Below are 24,554 nucleotides of genomic sequence, written 5' to 3'. Positions count from 1 at the left end.
GTGTTTTTTGCAAAAAATTTTAGAAGATTTTTAATGTTCAAAAGTACCGAGTTGTTTTATAATTTAGTTGTTAAATTAAATGCCATTATTTGTCTCTTTTTGCAAGCATGAATAAAAATATCGTTTATTAAATATAATAATAAAGACAGCTAATTTTTATTTTAAATAGCCACATTATTGTATTGTTTATAGAATATTCCGAAGATTTATATATTGGGATATACGATACTTCAGTGATGTATACAATGTATTAATTTAACAGTCTAAGATATCGAGATCGGATAGTTTCTAAGTCAAACGATCGATAGTCAATTTAGTACTCACTGATACGATGCGCAGCAGCGGAAATAATATTACGTTGACCTGTAACAAAGAAACATAAAATCCAAATTATAATAGCGTCCTAAAAATTTTGTCGATATTTCAAACAATAATTAAAGCGCGCACGGGATTTTTTATTTTGTTCATAAGCAGATGTTTAATAAAATAATTATATAATTTGCTAAAAGTTTTAAAAAGTCTATAGTTTTTGTAGATAAAACACTCTTTTTTTAATTGTTACTTAATCATACGAATCATACGAATGTAGAAAATGGAAATAAGCATTGATTTCGCAAATAAGAAATTATATGTTAATAATAAAATACCTTCATGGTTGTTCCGCCGATGCCTGATGCCTTTTTCCAGACTTCCTCTTCCTCTTAGATCTCCTCGTTACACTCACACTCACTCGCGAAAGGGATCTTAAATGAGAAATAGAATACATTAAACCAATTGAATTCTATGACAAAGTAATTTTATATCAAAACATAAGTTTTATATTTCAACACTGATTCTGTATTCTGAACTATTAGATTAAGAAATCTGAAAAATTTTCTAAGATATTATATAGAAATTCTAAAAAAATTTTCACCAAGGACTAGTCCAATATGCGGATCAGTATTAAATAATAATAAAATATAATATCTGATCCTATATTAGTCAAATATAGTATCAAAAGATTTTCGGTTTTCATTTCTGTTTATATTTTCATTTATAATCCTACAAGACGTTTCACTTTTGATTTGATTCAATACGTAAATAAAAGTCAATGTTAATATAGAAGAAATATATAACTCATATTTTTTTATAATAACTAAAAAAGTTTCTTGTTAAAGTTTGCATCTATAATTTTTAGGCAACTTTTACATGACACTACTATTTTCTTATCTGTGCAATTTGTAGTTTATATTTCAAAAAAATTTGTTTGAATAATATTAACTTGAACGTTGAAGTTAAACTCAAAACTTCATACTCGTTGTTGTTCACATTAACTTAAGTAATTTGAAAAAAAAAATTATTTTTTAATCTCATATAGATAAAATCTTATATAGATAAAAATAAAATACATTCTAATAATTTACATAAAGATAAGACAAAGCTATTTCTTCATCTACTAAATTTTATATAGATAAAATATTATATAGATAAAATTTTATATAGATAACGGCAATATTGATCGTGCGACACTTTGTAGTTTATATGACATGTTATCCGACACGAGATGTGCATCATTATACATCGCAAAAGAATAATATGCGGGAAAAAAATTGAGCGAAGCAAGAATAAAATAAATTATTACTGAAAGAAAAAAGTAGAAATATTTAAACCAAATATTTCTTGTGATGTTTTCTTCGATATTTTTAAAAAATAAAAAAATTAGTAAAAGAAAATATACATTTCTCTAAAATATATTGTTCTTATTTATTAGTTCATTTCTCAGAAATTAAATTTTTTAAATAAAATAAACATTATATCTCACAAAAAATTTTAAGTATTTTTCTCTAACAAATTATTTATTTTAATAATTTTGTTTAAATTTTGTTTAATTTATTTTAACGAAATAAAAATTTTGTTCCTAGCAAATAAACCATTTATTTTTACCCATTGTTAAATGCTTATACCTTTTTAAATAAGATATTTTATAAAAATGTATATTTCACAGAATATTTTACAGAACATGTATATTTCGTTATTAAAACCGAAGTTTTTTATAAGTTTTTTATAACTAATAAACATCGAAAATCATGCCGCAAGAAATATTTGGTTCTAAATATTTCGACTTTTTTCTTCTATCAGCGTATGTATGTCACTTGATGCTCGGTCGATGCCCCGCATATCGACGCATAAACGGAGGAATGTCAGACGAAAAGTCGCGCGACCAACTTCACGCACCATCCGCTACGTGAAGCAGCGGTGACGTCACTGCGCCTTTGGCATTCTCGACATCTTCGATGATAGATATTTGATACACGCGTAATACACACGCGTTCGTGCGATTCGAGGCTATCATCTTGAGTCAGGGACGTGGGCGAATCGATGTCCAATAAAGCCTAAGATCGAGGATGAAAGTGTCACGAGATACGGCAGTCATATTATCGGCCGGTCGTTCCGGCGTACTTGCCAATCTACCGACATCGTGAGTATTCTCGTGAAAAAACGCAACGTTTCGACCACCGACGAGTCGCCTGAGTCGTGCGTCTCGAAGCTGCGTGATTAACAAATGTCTACGTGTCGCGAGTCGCGATCAACTTACCAATTAAACCTGTTACTAATTGAATTCGCTCCGCTCGACGCGGAGTCGAACCGTCCCGTGCCAGTGGCGTCCCGTGAATAAGCAAAAATGACGAGGCTCACGCGGTGGCCAACTTCGCGCGGCGGCCAACTTCACGCCGATCGGTCCGATATGCGAGTTAATGGCTAATTAAGATATAATTGAATATCCGAAAATATAACGATCATTCAGCCACTCCAATCACGGGTAACTTACTACGTACTAATTTCCGCGAAATTTCGTATAATTGTACTATTGCACTATTAGTGCATGTTGATTGCGCCTTTCTTTTACCTTTATTGCGCTCGATATGGTATAACACGTATGGCAATGCGTGTTTCAATTGGAAATCACAAAGAGACAATTTACATTTATACAGTTAAAACGTGACACGACACAAGTTCGGCCTCGCGAAAAACCGAAGCTCGTTGATACAGTTTACACTGCAGTTTCGACAATTAACTATTATAATTCAACTATACTAATAATGGAAAGAATTCTTTACAATAGTTATTTAAATGTAGCAGCTAACTACAAAAAATATTTGCTGCTAGAATAAAATATACGTGCCAGCGTCTCATAAACAATTACAATTTGAATTTACAATTTTGTTCCTGTAAAGTATTAAAAAACAATTGTTATTGTTCTAATCCTCCTCTAGTTAAAATACACCTTTAATTTTAACTTAATAAAGTTGCATTTCGCAGCAAACGTATTTTATCTTTTAATAGCTAACTTTTAGTAATGACAGAAAAATTATAACTACTGACATTCACGTTACTTCTAAGTAATTTCTTTCCGTGCGCTTTGCGACTCTAACGTTTGAAAGAAACTTAGTCAATTAGAATGATATTAGTATCCGCTGCTCCTTTTTTCGGCTTATGAGCTGGAAAGAAGCTTAAAGACATTCCTCGAGATTAAACTCAATTCTCCATCGCTATGGTCGTCCATCCTAATGCGGCATATGTACGCGCGTGCCGTTGCCACAAACACGAAGCAAACCGCAGGAAAATTAATTGTGTGATTTATATACGCTGCCACCGGCAACATATGATTAATCCCTGTTGCTAGGGTATTGTTTGCCGCGGACGAGCCAGCGCGCGAGGACGTCAAAGGGGGCGAGTAAGTGCAATCGATTTGCAATAAATGGCACTTGCCAGGGCACTCGCTCATACGGTCGGTTAATTCCGTGGTTGATGTTGAATTAACTCAAAAATTTTCAGCAGGCCTCCCCTATGACCATTGTCGGTCATTTACAACACGAAATAATATGTAATTCATCCGTCTGATCTCGACCCGCTCCTTTTTCATCTTGCCTCGTATGGCTTTTTTTTTGCTCTGAAGAGAGACAGAGAAAGAGGAGGGAGTTATTAATCTTGATGTTTTTAACGGTATAGTTTTACCGTGACGAAATATCATCACAAAAGACGTCGTCTTTGTAGTTGCGATATCGGTATAACGATGAAATATTGCGAACAGTATTATGGGAGTGACTTGTGTAATTATATAATTTATCTTCCTAGCGCTGGTCATTTAATGCACCGAAAGTAAAAGAGAAATAGGTATAATATGGTTTTATAAACCAACTTTTTAAAATATTAAAAATTTTTCAAATTACTGATATTTCTCTTAATAACGATAATAAACATCTTTCATTTATATACATAAATAAAACGGTACAGAGTTTTTAAATAATCGTCAAACTAAATGGTCACGAATTTTATAATATGCATGTTTTTTTATTGTTGATATTTGATAAACTAATGAATACTTAATATAAATGATAATAAAACGTTATAATGGTAATAAATTTATACACGGTAATAAATTTATTACAAATATTAATAAATAAATATTCTTTTAAATGAAGGGATTAAAATGTAAAGTGTATTACTTGTTGAAACGTTTTGCTTTAATACGATTTTAAAGTACATTATACATATCCAAATATTACATGTATATTTATGATCATATATTACACAATACGATCTGAATAACGTGAACTTTATAATTGCAGGATTTTGTCGATTATTGCATACATAACATTGGTTATACAAATAATTCATAATTTATGGACATATCTCTGTCATCATAAATAATACTTGTTAATTGTATTTCAGACAAATCGGAGCGACGCGCATCGAGTGGTTCTGAAGGATGTACAGCCCAATCATACTGGCAAATATCGTTGCGAAGTCTCCGGAGATTCTCCCTCGTTTAATACTGTAATGGTTTCTGGTTACATGCACGTAGTTAGTGAGTATCTGGAGGAACGTATTTTACATCTGAGCGAAGATAATACGATATGTGTACTGCGAGGACTGAAAGGTGTAGCTGAACGCATAGCTGAGCAAACAAATACCTTCCTATGAATTCCGATATGAGTAAATATGTGACCAAAAGAGCCTATAGTGTTACTCGTACACACGCATTAACATTTAAAATATGATATTGTGAAAGCATTGTCCGCAAAATATAATAATCAATTGCAGCTAATTAATTACAAGATTAATTGTAGTAATGAAATACTGAAATTTTAATCAAAATAATATCTCGGCACATAATATGCAGGAAAACATCAGAGAGATACTCAACCATTTAACAGTTGAAAAATATGGTAAAAAAGTGAAAAATTACTGTGTGCAAAATTGCTGAAATATGCGAGAAAAATATAATCTAAAATAGGTTTTTAATCTTCATGTTTTTACAACGTCAGGTAGATAAGTGCTTTCTGTAACATCGAATTTTTATTTCATGTCGCGTAACATAAATTAAACTTCGGTATGTACGCTCTTCATTCGTGCACATTTTTTAGTATTTTTGTTGCAATACCTTTATAACAAGTTTTCTATTATATGATTTTCCATCGCATTTGTATATACAAACTGTTTTATAATTTTATTTTGTTGGTTTAATTTGGTTTACAATTTTAAAAATATGTTGAATGTTCATATTTTTATGACACTCAAGATTTTTGACAATCAGTTTGAATGCCCTACATAATTACTTTAATAATTTGACATTATTGTCAGAGCTATATCTATAGTTAAATTTTTAGATATTTTGACGAAACCGTTCTTTCCGTGTATTGTTTTTATTTTATAAACTTTGAAATTATATTTTATGAGCTTTACGTTATAAAATAATGCTTGATAAGTTTTTAACCACTGAAATTTGTGAAAATTTATCAAACTTGAAAAGTTTGACAATCTAAAAACTATGACAATCAAGAAAGTCGTTCTCATTTTTTTCAGATTACATGGAAGCTGTGAAATGTACAATTAATTCCAGTTTCTCACTCGTATTGCGCGTCAGAGGGGAAATTACAAATTAACGTTACAGATAGCTGCTTACACCGTGCGAGATGACAAAAAGCTAGGCGTCATTAGCCTTGATAAGCACGCAATAAACCTGTCTGCAAGACAGAATTCTTCGATTGGCGATGCTTATTGAATTCTTCGTTCATCCCATCTCGTCCGGCGAGCTGAAAAAGCGTGAAAGTCCGCCGTTAATTTCGCCATTTGACGCCATTAAAGCGTTAAATGGATATCGTTAATTTATAACTACTATTCCATCGGCTAACGTTGTTTCGGCGGGCGCGCACGATCGCCTCATATAATTCCTGTTCGTAACGCGGATAATTGCTGCGACCAATTCGCTACGAGACAGCGCTTTTTGCGAACTAAACGTCCTTCGTATATAAGCGACATCCATTCCGCACCAGCTGGGACGCACATTGTTAAAATTCAATAAAAACATTTTATCCCGTCCCGTTCGAGGGCAGTTAACAATCAGCGGAGAAGGATGAGGATCCGTGATGAATCGCGGATTCGGTCGTGACCCGCTAAACTCTTTTTTTCTCGGTCGCCTTTGCCCACGACTTGATACGAGGGTCGTCTCTTCCTCTCTTCCCTCTCGCGTGTCTCTCGCGAGCGCCTTTCATTATCGTTGATTATCCTACACGACGACTTAGTATTGTCACCGTAATCGCACCCAATTAAAACGCAGTTAAGCGAAGAGAAAGAGAGAGAGAAAGAGAGAGACGGGCGGCGGCGGCTGCGAAAAGGGAAGGAGACGCGAAGATCGTCGAGAAGAGAGCGTCGCGGGTCTCGTTCCCACCGTTCCTTGTCGCCGTCGTCGTGCGTCGACCTAACGACGACGGCACGAGCACGGCAGCGATCCCCCTTTCGAAGGGACGAGGTAATTGCCTCCTCTTTCCGATCACAGATCGCTCGTAAAAGCTCCAGATACTAGATCGTGAGAAGGGCGAAGAGGAGGAGGGGGGGGAAAGGAAGGGGGTTCAAAACTCTCCTTGTATCTCGCTCCGTGTATCCCGCTCCTTGCCGCTCTCTCGACCGGGCACTCCGTTTCCTCTTTCCCAGTTCTCACGGGGGCCGGCGGTCATCCCGTTCCACGCGACACACGACGAGGTTGAAAATGATAATTTTCCCCGGCCGCGTCCTTGAGAGGAGCACTCGTCGCGCGAGAGGAAGGACTCGGCCCGAGGCGGAAGTCGTCGCGTTGCGGGAAAGTGAGACAATTCCTTGACAGTTTACCGCGAGGAGGGACTCGCTTGCCTTCTGTGGACGTTATAATGATCCTCCCCGAGATTTACGCGATACGTTATACGTATATATATGTCGCGAGTGAAGTTCCTCGAAAGCTTCTTCGCTTTTAATGACGATGATGTTCGCGGAAACGTCCGCTGACTTATCGCGAGGACTCGAAAAGGCCAATTTTGAGTAGAACTACGAACGCGTTTTATATTTATGAAGGCGCAACGCCTCGGGCTTTGTACGGAAACGCTACTTCTAATTTACGGCGGACGCGCATCGCTCTTCCAATTCAATTTCCCCGAGATGCGCAACGCGCCGCGCCGCGCCACAGCGATATCCGCGTATAGAGACGGAAATCCTCTCCCCCATTGTCCACGGATAAAAGTTACATTTTTTAACGCGTCGCCCAGCGTATCCCCGTGTGTTCGGTGCAACGGCTCATATAACTGCGGGACAATTAACAAAGCACGATGTATTGCATGGAAAGCGATTTGAAAGTGCTTTCTCGATATAAAAACGAAGGACTATTGTTTTGTTTACCATTTTACGTTTATACGCACATAATTGATATCGGTACTGTCATAAAGCTAAAGATAGGCGGACATATTACTTCATTAATATTTATAAAAAAAAAAATGTATGTCTCGAACTATTTGCACTCTAAAGATATTCGTTACGCCGCTCGAGAGGTCACTAAATAGCGCAAGAAGTGTCATTCGCGATTTCTGCGCGACCTGTTTCTTTGACACAATGATCCGGATCGAAAGTATCGTGGCGGTTTCGCGGTGTCAAGACTGTTTTTATAATCGGTAGCAGCAGCGTAGGAGACGCAGACGTGACAATAGTCGAACGTGTCCGTTATCCATATAACAAAAACCGTATTTCTGGCGCTGCGCAATCGCGTTCAGCTGTCGCTATAAGAAAATACCTTGAATTACAGGTCTGCCGAACGGCGATCCGACGCTGCGGATCGAGAAGCTGCGCTATGCAGTGGGTGATACTGTACGTGGAAACTGCACGGTACCATCGGGAAATCCTCCAGCCAACGTGACGTGGACTGTCAACGGCAAACCGGTAGGTTGATGAATGTGGAAAGCATCGATAGATCCCCTCCCCCCCCTCTTGAACATTCTCGCTGACTCACGACACAAAATACTATAAATATTAATTCAACCCGTGTCTTGTTCCCGGATATACTGTTACCGTAAAATTTTTCCGCCGCCCTTTCCTACCGAGCGACAGTTTCAATTTCTATCTTCCGAACAGTCCTACTGAATGAACAACTCCAATTGACAAATTGACCATTCGAGTTTTTCGATTGCTTTCTAATTTAGAAAGATTTGATCAGGTGAGTTTGTATTCCGATAAATGCGCAATTCTCTTAAATTTGGAAAAAATGTTTCAATTATTCGGTACTTTGGGGGAAAAATTGAAAAATATTGCTTCATACATCTATCAATTTTATTATATTTCGATGAGACTATTTCAGTGAATGTAACAATAATGGTGATTTTGAAATAAACTATTACGTTGTTCATTTGACATGATACTTCACTTTGTAATCTGTTGCTTCTTTCTTCATTACTGCCATTAGTGATAATGCTGTCAATATGAAAAGCTCTTCATGTCTGATTGTAACCTGCTTATTCTACTGACTTTAACTTTGCGTTTACAAACGCGTCAAACATCTATAAAAGCCAACACGTATATATTAGACGCTCCGCGTGGCATATAAAAATTAAAGCTCTTATATTGCCTTTACAACAATTTTCTAAAATATATACACTTACAAGAAGATACTAATTATTTCTTTTCCATTTAATGGAGCTACACGTCCCATAGTAACAAAAAAATTAATTCTTCAAAGTTACATTAACATACAATTGTCACATTATTTCATTTACAGTGGCTATTTAAATGTTTAATTTTTGGAATTTCTATTTCAGGATACGTAGATAATCGATACTAACAAAAGGACTTCCTTCGTTCGTATCTACTATCTAAATTCGTAAAAAAAGATATATGTAATCGACATCCTTTTCAAATTAAAGCATATAAATTATAACTTCTATGAATTATTTATACAGCACAAATCAAGAGACGTTTTAAAGACGACTAGAGGACATCCTTAGGACGTATTCAAGATGTTCCTCGGATAAAATGTGCTATATGGGTATACTTTTTAAATACCGACTTAATGAATGACTTTTAAATACCTTTCTTATTTTTTCGCTTTGCGTGCATGTAAAAATTTAATAGTTCTCGGAAAGCAACGGGAAAAATCCACTTTTCCATTAAAGAAAATTGCTTATACGTGATTGACTGCATTAAGCGTAAAATATAACGTCGCAGACGATCCTCGCGACGAGTGCAGCTTGTCAGCTTAAGGGTCTCGAGGAAGCAGCGCGTGCTTGTTCTCCGTGCGTGCATATAGTTTGAGAGGCGCACGAGATGTGCGTGGAAATCTCATGGAAACAACAGGAAATGCGACATAAATTCACGACGGCGCCATATAGACGGTATCGCGAACTGAGAAAATTGGTAAAATCACTCACACACACACACACATACACACACACACACACATACACACACACACACACAATAAATGCGCACACGTAATCGGTTACGAATATACGAGACGTTCCCGTTATGCGCGCGGATATACAGAATCAGGCGATTCAGGAAATTATAAAGATTCCTCTCGCGCTGGGATCCTCTTCTGGTGTCGGCGCACTCTGAACAGCTTCCATTTAATCCGGAACTCTCACTTTGGTACAGCGAGCCGGTAATCTGGGACGCTTTACGAGCATCCTAAGAATCCGATAAACATCATGGTTATAGCCGTATGCGCCGCAAATCATTTACGGCTACCGAGGGAGGCGTGTTACCGCGTAAACGAGTGGCAGGAAGCAGTAAGGATGAACTAGTACCCCAGTCGTCGCTCCACCCTGTTCTTCCGCAGGTTTTACCCGCCCTTAATATATCGAAGCGGCTTGCCTAATTATCTATCTGTATTTTCCCCAGTTAATTAATTCTTTATAAGATCACCCATCTTAATGACCTATCGGCAAGGCCTGCGAGCGTTTCGGAAATTGAAACAGGTAGCGCTGTCTATTATTGGACGATTACTCTCCATATGGCGTAACAAGAAAACCAGGGGACTTCCTAGAGTACACGAGGAAATCCCTCTGAAATAATTATTAATTTACTTGCAATAAGTACGCGGCTTAATTGCACGGTGGCTGTGTCGTAAAGTGAACCAGGCCTCGACGTATATAACATAAAGCTAATTGATTTTAGAGACTCATAAATCATCGTGCCCTTTTAACGCTTTTGCTGTGCCCGAAGAGGGCGGCAAACCGCGGCATATCACCGCCACATTTCGCTGATAATTGATGAGCGAATGGAAATCGACAGTTTTACGATCTTTATATTCAGGGTATCTTATGCGGCCACTTAACGAAAAGTTCAGTCCAGATTTTGTATACATGAAGAAGTCATTTTGTCCGAGCATTTATTCTCACTTTTTAAACAAAAATGAACCTTCGAGTGCTACCAATATTTTTCTGAGTTTCAAATATTACTCTTGTTCTGAAAATTCACCTATATAATTTTAAGATAATTTTTATTACATTTTTAACAATTTTTTCAATTATAGATTGCAAGGTGTTTGATATTCCCTGGCGAAAAAATTTCTACGAAATTCTAAAAAACTACAAAAATTTACAAAAGTGTTCCAATTCTAGCATTTTTCTGTAAAAATTACACAATTGGAAATGCTAGAATTGAAACACTTTTGTAACTTTTTGTAGTTTTTTAGAATTTTATAGAAAATTTTTCCGCCAGAGTTAATATAGGTTTTCCAACTATAGATTGCAAGGTGAACAATTGAATTATATAACACTATTGTAATGTGAAGAGATCTTATTAAATATTACTTTAAACTATCAAAATTTTAATAATGAAAACTTGAATTAACATCTAGATAAAATTTTATTTACAGTAGCACTCTAGAGTTGAAAAAAAAGAAATTAAGGGATACAGAAACAGCTTTTAAAATCATACAAAATATTGATATAAACACGGTACATTTTTTTCATTACAGGTGAACTCGAGCTTTGTTATGAATATCTCTGAGAAAGTTGACGACAATCAACAGCACTTGACGGTTGCTGGGTTGGACTTCGAGACAATGCAAAATAGCTTTAGCGAGAGCAGATTAACGATTATTTGTCACGCAAATGTCTTTCATTTATATAAAAAAACAGCTGAGGTATTTCTGAAGGAAGAACGTCCAAGATTGGCTTCCGTATTAGGAACACGAGAATCATCCTACGGTACGATATCCATTGGTACGAATTATTATGTCTTGCACCTTTATTATCTTATAAAAATAAATAAAAATAAAAGTTTATGAAAATTATTTTTTGTGAGAAAGTGACAAAACTTTAATATTCCTCAACAAAACTGATTTAAAATTCTAATTAACTACCACAATGTTATAACATAATGGAAAACTTTTCTCTTTTATATAAGTTCTTTTATAAAAGATGTACTTTCCTACTTATATTTATACATTGTTTTCTATTGCAGGTAGCGCAGCCAAGAGTACTGCAGAATATTTCTACGTCACTGCCATGACCGCACTTTTGCTATGCAACCTGAGATAACATCAATGAGCTCGCAATCTGTTTTACGCGTATGATTGTATCGGGATGGAGGGAGTAAATCGTTTGTAAAATTTTGAAATTATTAAATGGGATAAAACCTGGGAAGAGATCTTTTGTTGAAATAAATACCAAGCGTATGTTATTCGTGTAAATAGGATAAAAAAATTTAGCGAATTATCTACGTGTATGAAATCTACATCCGCACCGCGGGTAGATTTGTAATCCGATAACATGTCGTATTATTATGTAATAGATCGACAAGGTGTCGCGCCAAACTATCGACGACTTATTTGAATATTGTACCGTCTTTTCTATCCTCTGATAATGATTTTGATACCTCCTCTGTAACATTGTGGCCGTCGCAATGGTCCTGTCATGGTTATAGGTAAACACTGTTTTTGTTTATAAGTGAAATTTTATTTTAATGAAATATGAATAAACAATTCACCTTCATTATTTTAATTTTCAGTACCGAACCGAACATCCTTTACTCTCTGCCTTACTTTCAGCATAAGTATTTAGTAAATTAACACGAATAGTTAATTAATAAATTACTACTTCGATCTTATGTAAAAGTAATTGTTATAGTTATAAAAAAAGCTTAGTGAGGAATATGTTCTAATTTAATTCTAACAAGTATATATATATAAACATGTATTTCTGTACAAAAATCCATTGTATATTGATTTATCGAATAGACAAAGTTGAATAAATGAAATGCGACAGGGTGATATCACAAAACGTGTACGTTTTGATTATAATAAAACCGTCTTATTGCTATATAAAATCAGATGCACTCGCAGTAGTATCTCAAAGCTATTAGATTTAATCAAGATTTCTGAAGATGCAAACGATAACAAATCATTCATGACAAAATATGAAATAAAATTATTAACTTGAAATCTATCGCTTTCCACGTGCCTCCCAGGCTGAAGGCTGAATTTTTGCTTCTATTAGATCCATCGTCGCTTCTCTCAGTTTGGTCCTTTCAATTCCAACCTGTTGGATCTTTTCCATTTGTTCAGTAACATACTCCACTTTCCTTTTGAAGTAATCCTTTGCAGCCTCAATATTCTTTTCTGCATAATAACCAGTACCAATGTCAACAATCACATTATTCGCATCTGCTAGTTTTCCAGTCACATACATAGAACCTGTCAGAGGCACTAACACTTCGCTGCCTGTAACAGAAAGTGTCATATAAAGCTAATATAAAGGAACTAATAGAAAGATAATGTAAAAAGTAATTCATTATAAAGGAGATAATTAAACTAAATAATTACCCTTACAAGATTTATAAATTAGAAAAAGATTATAGTTGCAAGCAATTAAAACTAATCTAACTGAAGAATATTCACCTAGTCTTCTCACACAGATAATTACCTTTTTTATAATTTATTCGAGATCACTATATAAATTTATATTCATTAAATTAAAATTTTTAATGTAAATATATAGTTTTAAAAATATAATAAATAAATAAATAATGCAAAAAACAGCTAACAAGAGCCAAAGCAGGTTGGTTTTGCTTACAATAGGTATTTTTTTAATAATTAATAATTAATATTACAACTAATAGCACAAACGTTTCGGCCATTGGTTTTGGCCATCTTCAGTGTAAAATTATTGATGTGTAGTTACAACGTCTTCGGTTAGTGCATTGTACCAAATACAAATATCCAATAAAAATATATATGTTCATTATCTTTTTAGATTAAATTTCGTGTTTATGTCGTCAAGGTCTACCATGATAACAGTTATTGTGACACGTTTACTGGGACTTCTCGCATATTTTGTGTAACTGTTGTTACGTTCGGATTAATACTGTATAATTCCGAATGTAACAACAGTTACACACAATATACGAGAAGTCCCAGTAAACGTGTCACAATAACTGTTACCATGGTAGACCTTGACAACATGAACACGAAATTTAATCTAAAAAGATAATGAACATATATATTTTTACCGGATATTTGTATTCAACGCACTAACCAACGACGTTGTAACTACACATCAATAATTTCACACTGAAGATGGCCAAAACCAATGGCCGAAACATTTGTGCTATTAATTGTAATATTATTAATTATTAAAAAGATTGTAAGCAAAACCAACATGCTTCGGCTCTTAGCTGTTTTTTGTATTATTCATTTGTATTCATTATTTTAAAAAATAAGAAAGAAATGAAAGAAACATGTAGATTCTTGATCAGGAATAAAAATTATTGTTGCCGAGCTCTATTTTTTCGCTGCTGAGGTATAAAAAAACTCAAATAGCTACCTTTGGGTTAAAAAAATAGTAGAAATTAAATTATAACAGCAGAGAATTGTGTCTAATCACATTACTCTGCGAATGGTTATCGCGATTATTCCTAACCTCCAAATAAACTTCCACAAACGTTTTGAGAAACGAAATTTACGTGACTCACCCTCGGTTTCTGGCGTGATCTTTTCGAGGCAAGAGCCGGATTCCTGAAATCTGCTCTGTGCGATCTTCAACGTGTGCAAAGAGTCTTGAAACACTCCGAGCTCCTGGTCGAGTTGCTGCTTGAACATCGTCAGCTGCTGGAGATTCAAGTTCGGCAGAGTTGCTAGGCTGATCACCTGCGACTGCGGCGACTTTACAGAGGCCTCCTGCGACATCCTGCTACGCGTTGTTTCCCAGTGAGACGAATTGTCCTCGAAATTATATCACACCGCGAATCTCCGACCGATTCGAACTCGCCGAAATCACCAAACACGGACAACGGCAGCGAGAATACCGGAATACCGCATCGGCGCACTCGCGTCCGCTCGTCGATTTCAACACCAACTTGTCTGAACGTCCACCAAGAGGCACCACGATCCAAACGTGACGAGTCCGCCATCTCGAGCAGCAAGCAGAGATCACTCGGCACATCACTCGGTAACGCAACATGATATAAATTATTAACTTTTTACACATACGGCAAAATATGTATAATAAATATCAATTACGACAATTTGTTAACTAGAGGAGAACCCGAGAGCGGTTATTCCGCGAGCACACTCGTACGCCTCACGCACGGTATGGCGTATGGCACGGTACTGCGCTCCGTCGCTCGGTCGGTTACGTTCGGCCGCGGTCGGGCGCGGTCGGTTACGGCCTAGGTGACCTACGCTCGAGCCGAGCCGCCGAGCGGCGTCCCGAGTCGGCCGAGTAGTGTCGAGTATGGCCAAGTGTCGGTCACGTAGTTCGTAGAGGAAGCGCAATGGCGCGTGAGTGTGCTCGGGCTCGGAATCGCGCAGCGCAGCATAATCGATAATTGCGAGGATAATTGTTTGGATCTTTTTCGTGAAAGCCTATGGGGGAACTGTACTCATTGCGGTTATCACGTTGCTCGTATAATTGTGGTTCGCCGCGCCGCGTTTTCGGGAGTGCCAATCGATTAAAATTTTGAAACTGTAACCGTCGTCTGGCTCGTCGCGTCGCGCGTTTTTGCTTCGCGAGTGCCGTACGAATAAATGGACTGAAAGGGCTTTTCTCATAACTCCCATATACGATACAGTTCGATCGAGAACTAGAAGTCGTAGCATGGGTTTTATAGATTAGTCTAATTAGTTCGACGCGCGATTGTAGTATATATGTTATCGATAATCTCAGGTGCTTGCAAGTCGCGTACTCGCGTAAAGAACACGATCGGTCTCGCGTTGAGCTTTCATTTGGCGCGAATCACTACCGTGTCTCTCTCGATTCGCGAGTGTCCTGTGCAACGAGAGGAGGAGGAGGCCTGGGAAAGGCATCGGGCTTCGGCAGAGTAACCGTGAGGTGAGCACATATGACCAAGGTCTGTAGATGAACGACGAGAGGGGAAGGAAGGTCGTCGCATGAGCGCGAGTTTTGGAGCTGCAAAGTATATGTGTAGTGTTTGTTGTACGAGGAGAGTGAGCAGTAGTAAAAATGGAATGTGGGGAAGGTGGAATTGATACATCGCATTGGCTCCGGCCATGTTGGGGCCAAATGTGTAAATATGGATACGAAGATCTTCCTTCCCCTCACGTCGTTTATCTACAGACGTTGAATATTATTTATTGCTTGCATAAAATTAATAGTTTTTTTTCCATTCGGGTTTACCTTGATAAATCACAAAATTAGAGATAGAATTACGTATACAATTTTACACAAATGTAATTTTATAAAGCTTCTTTTCTTCTGGAAATTAATATTTTTATTATTAATTATTATAACGATTATATTAATAATTGAAAGACTCAAAAGTTCGATACGTAACAACAAACTTTTATCTAATATTAATAATCGTGAGCTCTCTATTTTAATTTGAATGTTTTATGTGTTATAAAGTATTTTTACAAATTTATTATTACGCTTACCATTAATTATTACGCTTACTTAATAAATGCAAATACATAGTTGCATGCCATAATTATTTTTTAAAATATTAATTGTCTTTTTTATCCTGTTTTAATTTGGACTTTGCATTTGTTTGTTACAGAATTATCGCAGCGTGTCCTTTACAACGAGAGGATGAGGAGACCTGGTAAAGGCATCGGGCCCCGGCAGAGCAACCTTGGGGTAAGTATGCTTATTATTTACATAGAATTAATAATTTTTTCCATTCAGTTTTTCCTTAATAAATTACAACGTTAGAGATAGGACCTCGTAAAGTCTTATACAAATTTAATTTTATAAAACTTCTTTTCTTTCAGAAAATATTGATTATACGACAATTATATCAATAATTAAAAGAATAAAAAATTCAACACGTAATAATTATCTTTCATCCAATATTAATAATCGTGAATTCTGTTTCAATTTGAAAATATTTGTGTATAAAAGTATTTTACAAAATTATATATATATATATATATATATATATATATATATTCTATCAATTAATTATTACATTTAATGAGCACAAGTACAGATTTGCATGCTGTAAATTATTTTTTAAAATTGTTTTTTCTGTCCTGCCTTAATTTGAACTTTGCATTTGTTTGTTACAGAATCATCGTAGCGACGTTGCTGAATAACTCTGCCGCTGCGCATCGGTCGGTGAGTGATAAATAAACTTTTATAATTAGATAGACAGAAATACCTAAAACGACATTGGATGATCGCCCTCTCAGGTTCCTCTCTGTCGTTACCTTTCGTAGAAACGTTACTATCAGTGATGCTACATTGATAAAAATAAATATTATCGCCGCAAGGTAACTTATGTTTTAAACAAGAAATATATAGTTAGGATAGTATTAAAAATCACCCTGTATAGTTTATTATTACGGTAATCTTTATTTGGATTGTACAGTAAATTTAAAAATTGCGAATTAGTTTACATTTACACAAATCTTTGTGTTAGGCAATTTCATTAAATAATGTGATTTATTATAAATGGAATAATATGAAAAAAAGTAATTATAAGTTATAAAGTGTTTGCTATATATAATTTTTCTGTATTAATAAAAATACATAATATGGAAATTTAAAAAAACGGAATATGATTTTCACTATTTTGAAATTTGAATCTTTTATAATATATAAATTATATGGTTTACATAAATGATATGTACGTAAAACACATCAAAAATATTTAGAGGTATCTCAGAAATAGTTTAACTAATAAATGGAATGTGTTCCATAACAGTTGTGATAAAATATGTTTGCAACATTTCAGAAACAGCTCTGGAATGCTTCCGCGATGCTTGCATTAAAATCTAGAAATGTTGCTAAAAAGTTAAAAAATCTGCAATGTTATCAAAAAATGGCCACTAAAATGGCTGAAACCTTTTTGAAATGTTGCTCATGGTAAATCTATGAAAATAATAAATTTAAATATTGTTTCTGAAGTACTTTAATATAATTTTTACAATATGTTTCATAAGAAAAAAATATGTAATGTATCTAAAAGATTATATAATAATAAAATAATATTTTATTTACGTGATATTTTTGTACTTATGTTACATTACACAAAATAAAAATATGAAGTCCACATTTGGATAAAGTTTAATTTTTTTTAATTTGACATAAATTTTTTTAAATTAAAAAAAAGACGTTAAAGCATTATAATGTAAATGCCATTTGCTATACTGTCACAAACTGTAATATTATATATGATTCATTAGTATTACAGTTATTGCCATCTCATAAGTCAATTTCGTAAAACACATGTATTGTATCAATTTATTGCTATGGTACTATCATAAGTAGAACAATAAGTCATAACAACATGAAAATGATGATGAAATGACATAAAATGATAAAGATGAATTATAATTGATCAAAAAGTAACTTTTAACAATAAGTAATTATTTTAAAATTATTTTAATAATTTAATTGTTAAAATAGTTAATGTCTGATAGAACACAAAAGTTCTATGTGAGTATATTTTTAATTTACTGTACGTGTGATATGTTAGGAACTTATCTGTTGTAATATTTTATATTACAAGATTTAAAAAACTTTTTTGTTGCAACATTTTATGATATTTTGCAGATTTGTTCACATAAAATGTTATATAGAATAGTGTATACATGTTAAATTATTTTGATTTTACGTGAAAACGTACAATCTTAATTTTTATTGTAAATAATTTATATTGCAAAATTATTTTATTGTTTTATTTAAAAAAAGAAACTTTAAAATCAGAAAGTAAAACGTGAAATTTGTTTTTTCTTTTTTTCAATACAAAATATATAATGGCGAAATTAATATCCATTTTTTTATTCTGATACATATCTTCTTAGCACGAGAAATCGAATAATTGTCTCTCCTTACAGAGACATCATAATTAGATAAATCTCTATGATTTATCTGCGGACATTTTTAGTCCGTTCCCACAGCTGAAGTGAAATTCATTTACTATTTTTATGTCCTTCTGCGAACCTTTGAATTTTAAACTCAACAAGTAATTAAAAGTTCATTTAAATTTCTTCATTTTATTTTCTAGACTTTTTTCAAGATAAAAATGATTATTTGTAGCAAATAAAAAAAATCTTGAATGCAAAAATAAAACTCTTTTATAATTATATTATTTACATTATATATATTCCAATAAATTTTTATGTAATCAAATAAAGCTATGTAAATTATATAATTATTACATGGAAAAAAAAGATTTGTTAAAATAATTAAGAACTTCACTGATTTAACAAATCTACAGCCGTAATATACATGCAGACAGTTAGTTTTCTATGTTAAAGTAGCAAAGTTATAAAGCTGAATAAAATTGTAAAAATATAATTATAAAAATAATCATATTTGTTATAGCGTATCAAGTTTGTTAATGCAGCAAGACAACTTTTGAAAATTAAATCAAATATATAGATAAAAATTTTTAACAAAACATTTTAGCTACGGTAACATACTTTTACTATTGTAACAAAAAAACTCATTATATTATCAATTTTTATTGTAGTAAAGAATTCGTTGCTCTAACAATTCATAGACATTGCTTTTAGACAATATTTTTATTAAATCTCTTTAATCATAAATATTGAACTTTCGCGCAGCAAAAGCTACAGCTTACTAGATTATCTAGTTTTTCCATGTATAATTTGTAATTAAATCATAAAAAATTTATTTATGTGGCTGATAATAAGTAAAGATAGATTATAAATAAATTGATTTAGCTACAAAATTTATGAATTATCATACAGAATTTACAAATTTGTTAAAAGGAATAAAAACATTTTAAAAATAGATTTTAGAATTTTATAACGATGTTGTGCATTCCGTTTTAAATAGATTTTACAAGAAAATACTTCAAAGGACTTTCATATTTTTTGATGTGCGAAAACATAAATTTAAATTTGTCAAAGCTAAATTATAGATATAAAATATGTAGTTGCAAGACTGTTGAATACCTACATTAAATCTTTTTGTTTTTTTCAATCGTCGCATTTATTGATTAGAAATGGGGAAGAAGAGACAATAAAGAATTATCTGCATGCAATGAAACTACGAATGACCATTAAGATTGATATCGAGAATGAAAAAAATATAACTATGTATGTCGATGCAGAATAACTTTTCTGTATGACTTGCACTATAAATACGAACTACGTTGTTTATACAATTATAAAAGGAAGGAAATTTGTTCGACATGCAAAAATTGTTGCGTCAGTTCCAGCAAAGCTGGATTATAATTACGATAATTTTTTATATGTATTAGTGTTTTATTTTTTTTTTAATCGTGCAAAGTCGATTTTGTGTCTAAATCTTTTTTTTTTGTGAGGCTATTGGGTAATTAATTATTTTGATGTCTCTTAATTGTTATTTTGCGCTCAACTGTTATTGCATGTTTTGACATACGTTAAGTAGATAGATACTACGTTAAGTAGATAGATACGTAAATTTATTAATAATGTAAGAATTAATATAGACAAAAAATGATTTTATTATTTGTACCACGAGTTTGATAATCATTAAAGAAGAAAGATGGTTATTATTACATTCATATGTATTTGTGGGTACATATACAGTATGTGGCATTCAAATAATTATAAATTACATATTGTGCTGCAAATGAATAAAGATAATAACGTATCTTTAATAATATTTTAACAGTTATTCCGAATTTTACACACGCACGCACGCACGCACGTACACACACGCACACACACACACACACACACACACACACACACACACACACACACACACACAAACGCGCGCGCGTTTGTACTAAAATATTCTTTCCCGTTATATGCACATCTTTAATTCTATATTAAATTTATTATCCACAAAGTGTTCGCAATTGGTAACAAAGTATAATAGGTGAATGTCTAATTTGAAATAGAATTGCAATGTACTATAAAGCCGTAATATAACAGAGTCCAAAATATATATTTCCAGATATATTTGCTACTTTATCAAATTTAAGATACTCATTAGTGCATATACAAAATAATTATAATCGTGAAATGACAATTGTTAATTGCATTTATTACATGTGCATGTAATATTGAATTTGTAATGCGACACTTTAATGTATTGTACGCTTTGTACGTTAAACATACTTAACATAGTTTATAGCTTCTCGTTATATTAATATGCTCGGTACACGCTTCATTTTCTCTCACGTAATAGTAATAAACGTCAGAAGTTTTGAGATCTCTCATTTGATGCAATAAAGATTGTATGAGAATAAAATGGCAGTTATTTATATTACTAAATAAAGAATTTAATATTTACGCATATATAGACTACCACTTCATCCATTTTGCGATCTGCATTTTATTTGGCATTTTAACTATTCTTTATAACGAGATTACAAATTTACAGAAAAATAGAATGCATACATACATACAACATACATATATACATACATACCGATATATGTACCTATCTACGTACATATCTACATACATACTTACATACACACCTACATACATACATACATACATTGTATATAATTAGGAAACGATTTTAACAAAATGTTTGCATATAAAAGTTTTATTTATTTTTTAATTATTTTTCTTTTATATAAATACTCTAGCATTTAATAGTAATGTTATACAAATAATTGATTTATATAGATACGTAAGCGCTCAACAATCAATAAAATGAAATCTCCGCGATTGTTATGTATGTACTTTTAAAATACTCAGCAATGAACGTAGGTACTATAGAGCAAGTACTATATAGAATAAAAATATGTTACGTCTGTACATTATAGAAAGCATCCCCTACATTACACATGAATAAAGAGAACATCGAGTTTTTGAAATTCCTACATAAAGAATCAGTGATGCGATGACAAGCATGTATACATGAAAAAGCTGCATAAGTATTGAGTCTAAAGCTCACTTTGGACGATCTATAATTTGCGTTAGATTTTTTAGGAATTCAACCTATAATTTTATATGCTGCATATTTTAAAATATAATATATGTTAAAATTTAGTATATAAATATGTGTATTTAAATTATTTAAGTATTTTTTTATTTTATGGTACGTAAATATATTATATTTAAATTAGTATGCTTTGACAGCTTACATAAGTTATAGATTATTTAAAGTGCGCAAAATTTTGACATAATATCTATCGTACACAGAATTACGTAAAGAATTATCTTCTTTATAAACTATTTAATTGATCAAATCTTTAATGATAATATAACTAATATGTAGAATATTTTAAGTATTTAACTATTATAACTAAAAAAAGTTGTTTTAAAATTAAAACAAATCTATAAATATATATTAATATCTAGTATACATTACTTTATTATCGTAATGATGATATTTATTATATAATTAATTAATTAATTATATTATTGTTTGTATAAAGTATATATATGCACAGACACACATATTTTAAGTATTATTTTATTTTTTTTACACAATCTAAGATGCTAAAGTAATAATACTTTGTTATGTATAATTATCTATTTTTACCAATTTTTGCTGTATGAAAGTATAATGGTGATGTGCAGTGACTTTATTAATCTTTTTTCAATATTGATATAATGATTTTAATTATGTTCACAAATAGAGGGATAGAACCAGATTAGTATATAAATGTATACAATATGCTTTTGTCTACAATTTGTCAAAATTTTCTTTTGTCAATTTTTTTGTCAGAATCTAAATTTTAAATACTGATGTTATTTGGAATAATACTAATATTATTTAAATATTAAATCGTCTTTATCATTTTATATAATGCGTATGTATTTATACATGTCATTGTAAATTATTACTAATAAGTTTTATAATTTAATTTAACTAATATGTACTTATGAGGATGTTTTACCTCTACAACACTAGTTAAAAGTTTAAAACAGATTTCTTAAATTTATTTTTTTTTAATCAACAATAAAAAATTTTGATTGCATGTATTTCCGAATTTTAACTCTAAAATTAGCTGCAAAGAAACAAAAAATTTGGCTTATAATGGGTTATGCAATGAAAATTATTTTATTTTATTACAGTTTTAGGTAAATAACTTTTAAATGAGTAAATGGATCAAAATAAATTTTTGCACGAGTATTTATTAGAATTTATTAGCATACGTACAAAATTTGATTTAATTCTATTTTTTGATCAAATTTAGAAATAAATACTATAAGACGCAATTTTACATAAGAATTGAGAGTATAGACAAAATTAAATAATTTTTGAATTAATAAGAGATTATGTTTAAATTTTACATATATATATTTAAATATAATAACTCGAATATAATAAAACCATTTGTAAAATTAAAAAATTTTTGGTAATACTTTGAAACGTGATACATAGACAAAGGAAAACAGGTTATAAATTAAATTTAGAAATGAAAAACATATATTTTTTTGATACCGGAATTTTTTAATGTATTTTATAAAACAATATTTTAGGTAGAGCTGGTAGAATATTAATTGTATTTGATTTAATATTTAGATTTATACTTAACATTAAAATCTCGGAATAAACAGTATTATTTTATGTACTTTTTATCTCATATTTATGAAGTTAAATGCTCTTTCTATAAAAATATTAGGTAAGAGCAACCCTTTATTTATTGAGACCCTTGAGACTAAGTTGAAAAAGCTTTCATAGAAACAATATCATTTTATCAATCCCGTAAGAATTAAAAGTATTAAAAGAATTAAAATCTATACAGAAAATGAGGCAGATAACTTTATTATTTTAAGTTTTCTTTGGTTGTTTCAAATAAAATAATACTTTGATGCAACTATAACGTCATTTAATCAATTTTAATTCATTTTTAGCTGTTTGAAATCGCTAAATCACTTTGCTAAAATTTTGATAAAAGTAACACAAAATTTGAGCACAATATTAGAAGTATTCCTTTAATATGTATTTTTATATAATTATTTACAGTACTTTTTCTCTGAAAAGCTTATGGTTAAAAAAAACCCTAAATTAATTAACATTTTTAAAAATATCTCTAATTAACTTTACAGAATTTTAAATTTTTTTACATAATTAAAGACAAAAATGAAGAGAAGAAGAGCTATATTGTATGCTAATAAAAAACTTTTTTTAATTTTAAGACATTTCTTATGTGATTAAATTTGTTTATTTCTATAGAATTGTTTTTTGCTTCTTTATTTTAATTATGTAAAAAGATTTGTAACCGTACAAGTAACCGTATAAAGCCATTTTAAAGATATTTTTTAATAAATAGTTTCTTTGAAATGGCTGTAATTTATTTCACTCTTCTTAAGTGAGATATTATTTTTGATGTTCAAAATGTAGTAGACTAGAATATTAATCAGCATACAAAATCATTGCATGTATTTAAACAGGCGACGTATTCAAATTGCTAATTAATTCAGTCGAAATCCAACGATTTAATATGGATATACATTAGATAGATTTATCGTAATGAACTATCACCCTTTGAAAGTGTTAATGCATAAATGATGTAACCCTTTGGCGCTTTTATCCAGCGGCTTAAACAACGATCCAATTTAATAAAACATTACCAATTTCGGAAAAGTTACGCAGTCGTTATTTTAAAAGTAGAAGCTATTATAGGAGTCTGCAATTAACTTAATCGCAATTCGAGCTTTTTTTATCTTTTTCATTCATTTTTTATTAGTCGTAATTATTAGTTTAATCATGTATTGCTATAGAGTATAGAGAATATTTATGTATACATGTTATTTTTTTTCACATTTTTGTATAAAATATAAAGTTTTAAAAGCCCCTTTTTAGTGAACATTGGACATTTTTCAATTAAGTTTATAAAACGCGTTCTTGATTGCATTTAATTAATAATGACACTATTTTTTCTAA

General features: G+C 32.1%; 2 protein-coding genes and 1 long non-coding RNA gene across 4 annotated transcripts in view; 2 read left to right on the top strand and 1 right to left on the bottom strand.

Moving 5' to 3' along the window:
* The window catches only part of LOC105832552, a gene marked incomplete in the record, with an annotated part of 27,771 nt that extends 15,208 nt beyond the window's left edge, over nucleotides 1-12,563 (top strand). Inside the window, 4 exon segments of one of the 2 annotated variants that reach the window (XM_036288135.1) lie at nucleotides 4,714-4,849; nucleotides 8,090-8,223; nucleotides 11,258-11,489; nucleotides 11,746-12,563. In XM_036288135.1, the coding sequence (XP_036144028.1) occupies nucleotides 4,714-4,849; nucleotides 8,090-8,223; nucleotides 11,258-11,489; nucleotides 11,746-11,822 (579 nt within the window). 2 annotated transcript variants of the gene reach the window in all.
* LOC105832553 (prefoldin subunit 5) lies at nucleotides 12,464-14,608 on the bottom strand. The gene is made up of 2 exons (XM_012673627.3): nucleotides 14,254-14,608; nucleotides 12,464-13,003 (listed from the first exon to the last, which is right to left on the bottom strand). The coding sequence occupies exons 1-2, from the start codon at nucleotides 14,465-14,467 to the stop codon at nucleotides 12,726-12,728; spliced, it is 492 nt and encodes a 163-aa protein (XP_012529081.1). The 5' UTR covers nucleotides 14,468-14,608; the 3' UTR covers nucleotides 12,464-12,725.
* A 129-nt stretch (nucleotides 14,609-14,737) lies between these two features.
* On the top strand, nucleotides 14,738-17,196 carry LOC114254398. Its single transcript, XR_003625755.2, has 3 exons — nucleotides 14,738-15,611; nucleotides 16,297-16,376; nucleotides 16,808-17,196. It is a non-coding gene; the product is annotated as an uncharacterized LOC114254398 (long non-coding RNA).
* The last annotated feature ends 7,358 nt before the right edge of the window (nucleotides 17,197-24,554 follow it).

This window comes from Monomorium pharaonis, chromosome 6 (assembly GCF_013373865.1).
Source record: "Monomorium pharaonis isolate MP-MQ-018 chromosome 6, ASM1337386v2, whole genome shotgun sequence".
Classification (NCBI taxonomy): domain Eukaryota; kingdom Metazoa; phylum Arthropoda; class Insecta; order Hymenoptera; family Formicidae; genus Monomorium; species Monomorium pharaonis.
The sequence above is the reverse complement of the archived record's forward strand: the minus strand, read 5'-3'. Positions and strand labels throughout refer to the sequence as shown.

What these genes read in the sequence shown, in the direction of transcription:
- LOC105832553 (XM_012673627.3), bottom strand. Translation starts at nt 14,467, where the DNA reads ATGTCGCAGGAGGCCTCTGTAAAGTCGCCGCAGTCGCAGGTGATCAGC. An exon ending in GATCACGCCAGAAACCGAGG is followed by an intron (nt 13,004 to 14,253) that starts GTGAGTCACGTA and finishes TTTCTGTTACAG; the next exon opens with GCAGCGAAGTGTTAGTGCCT.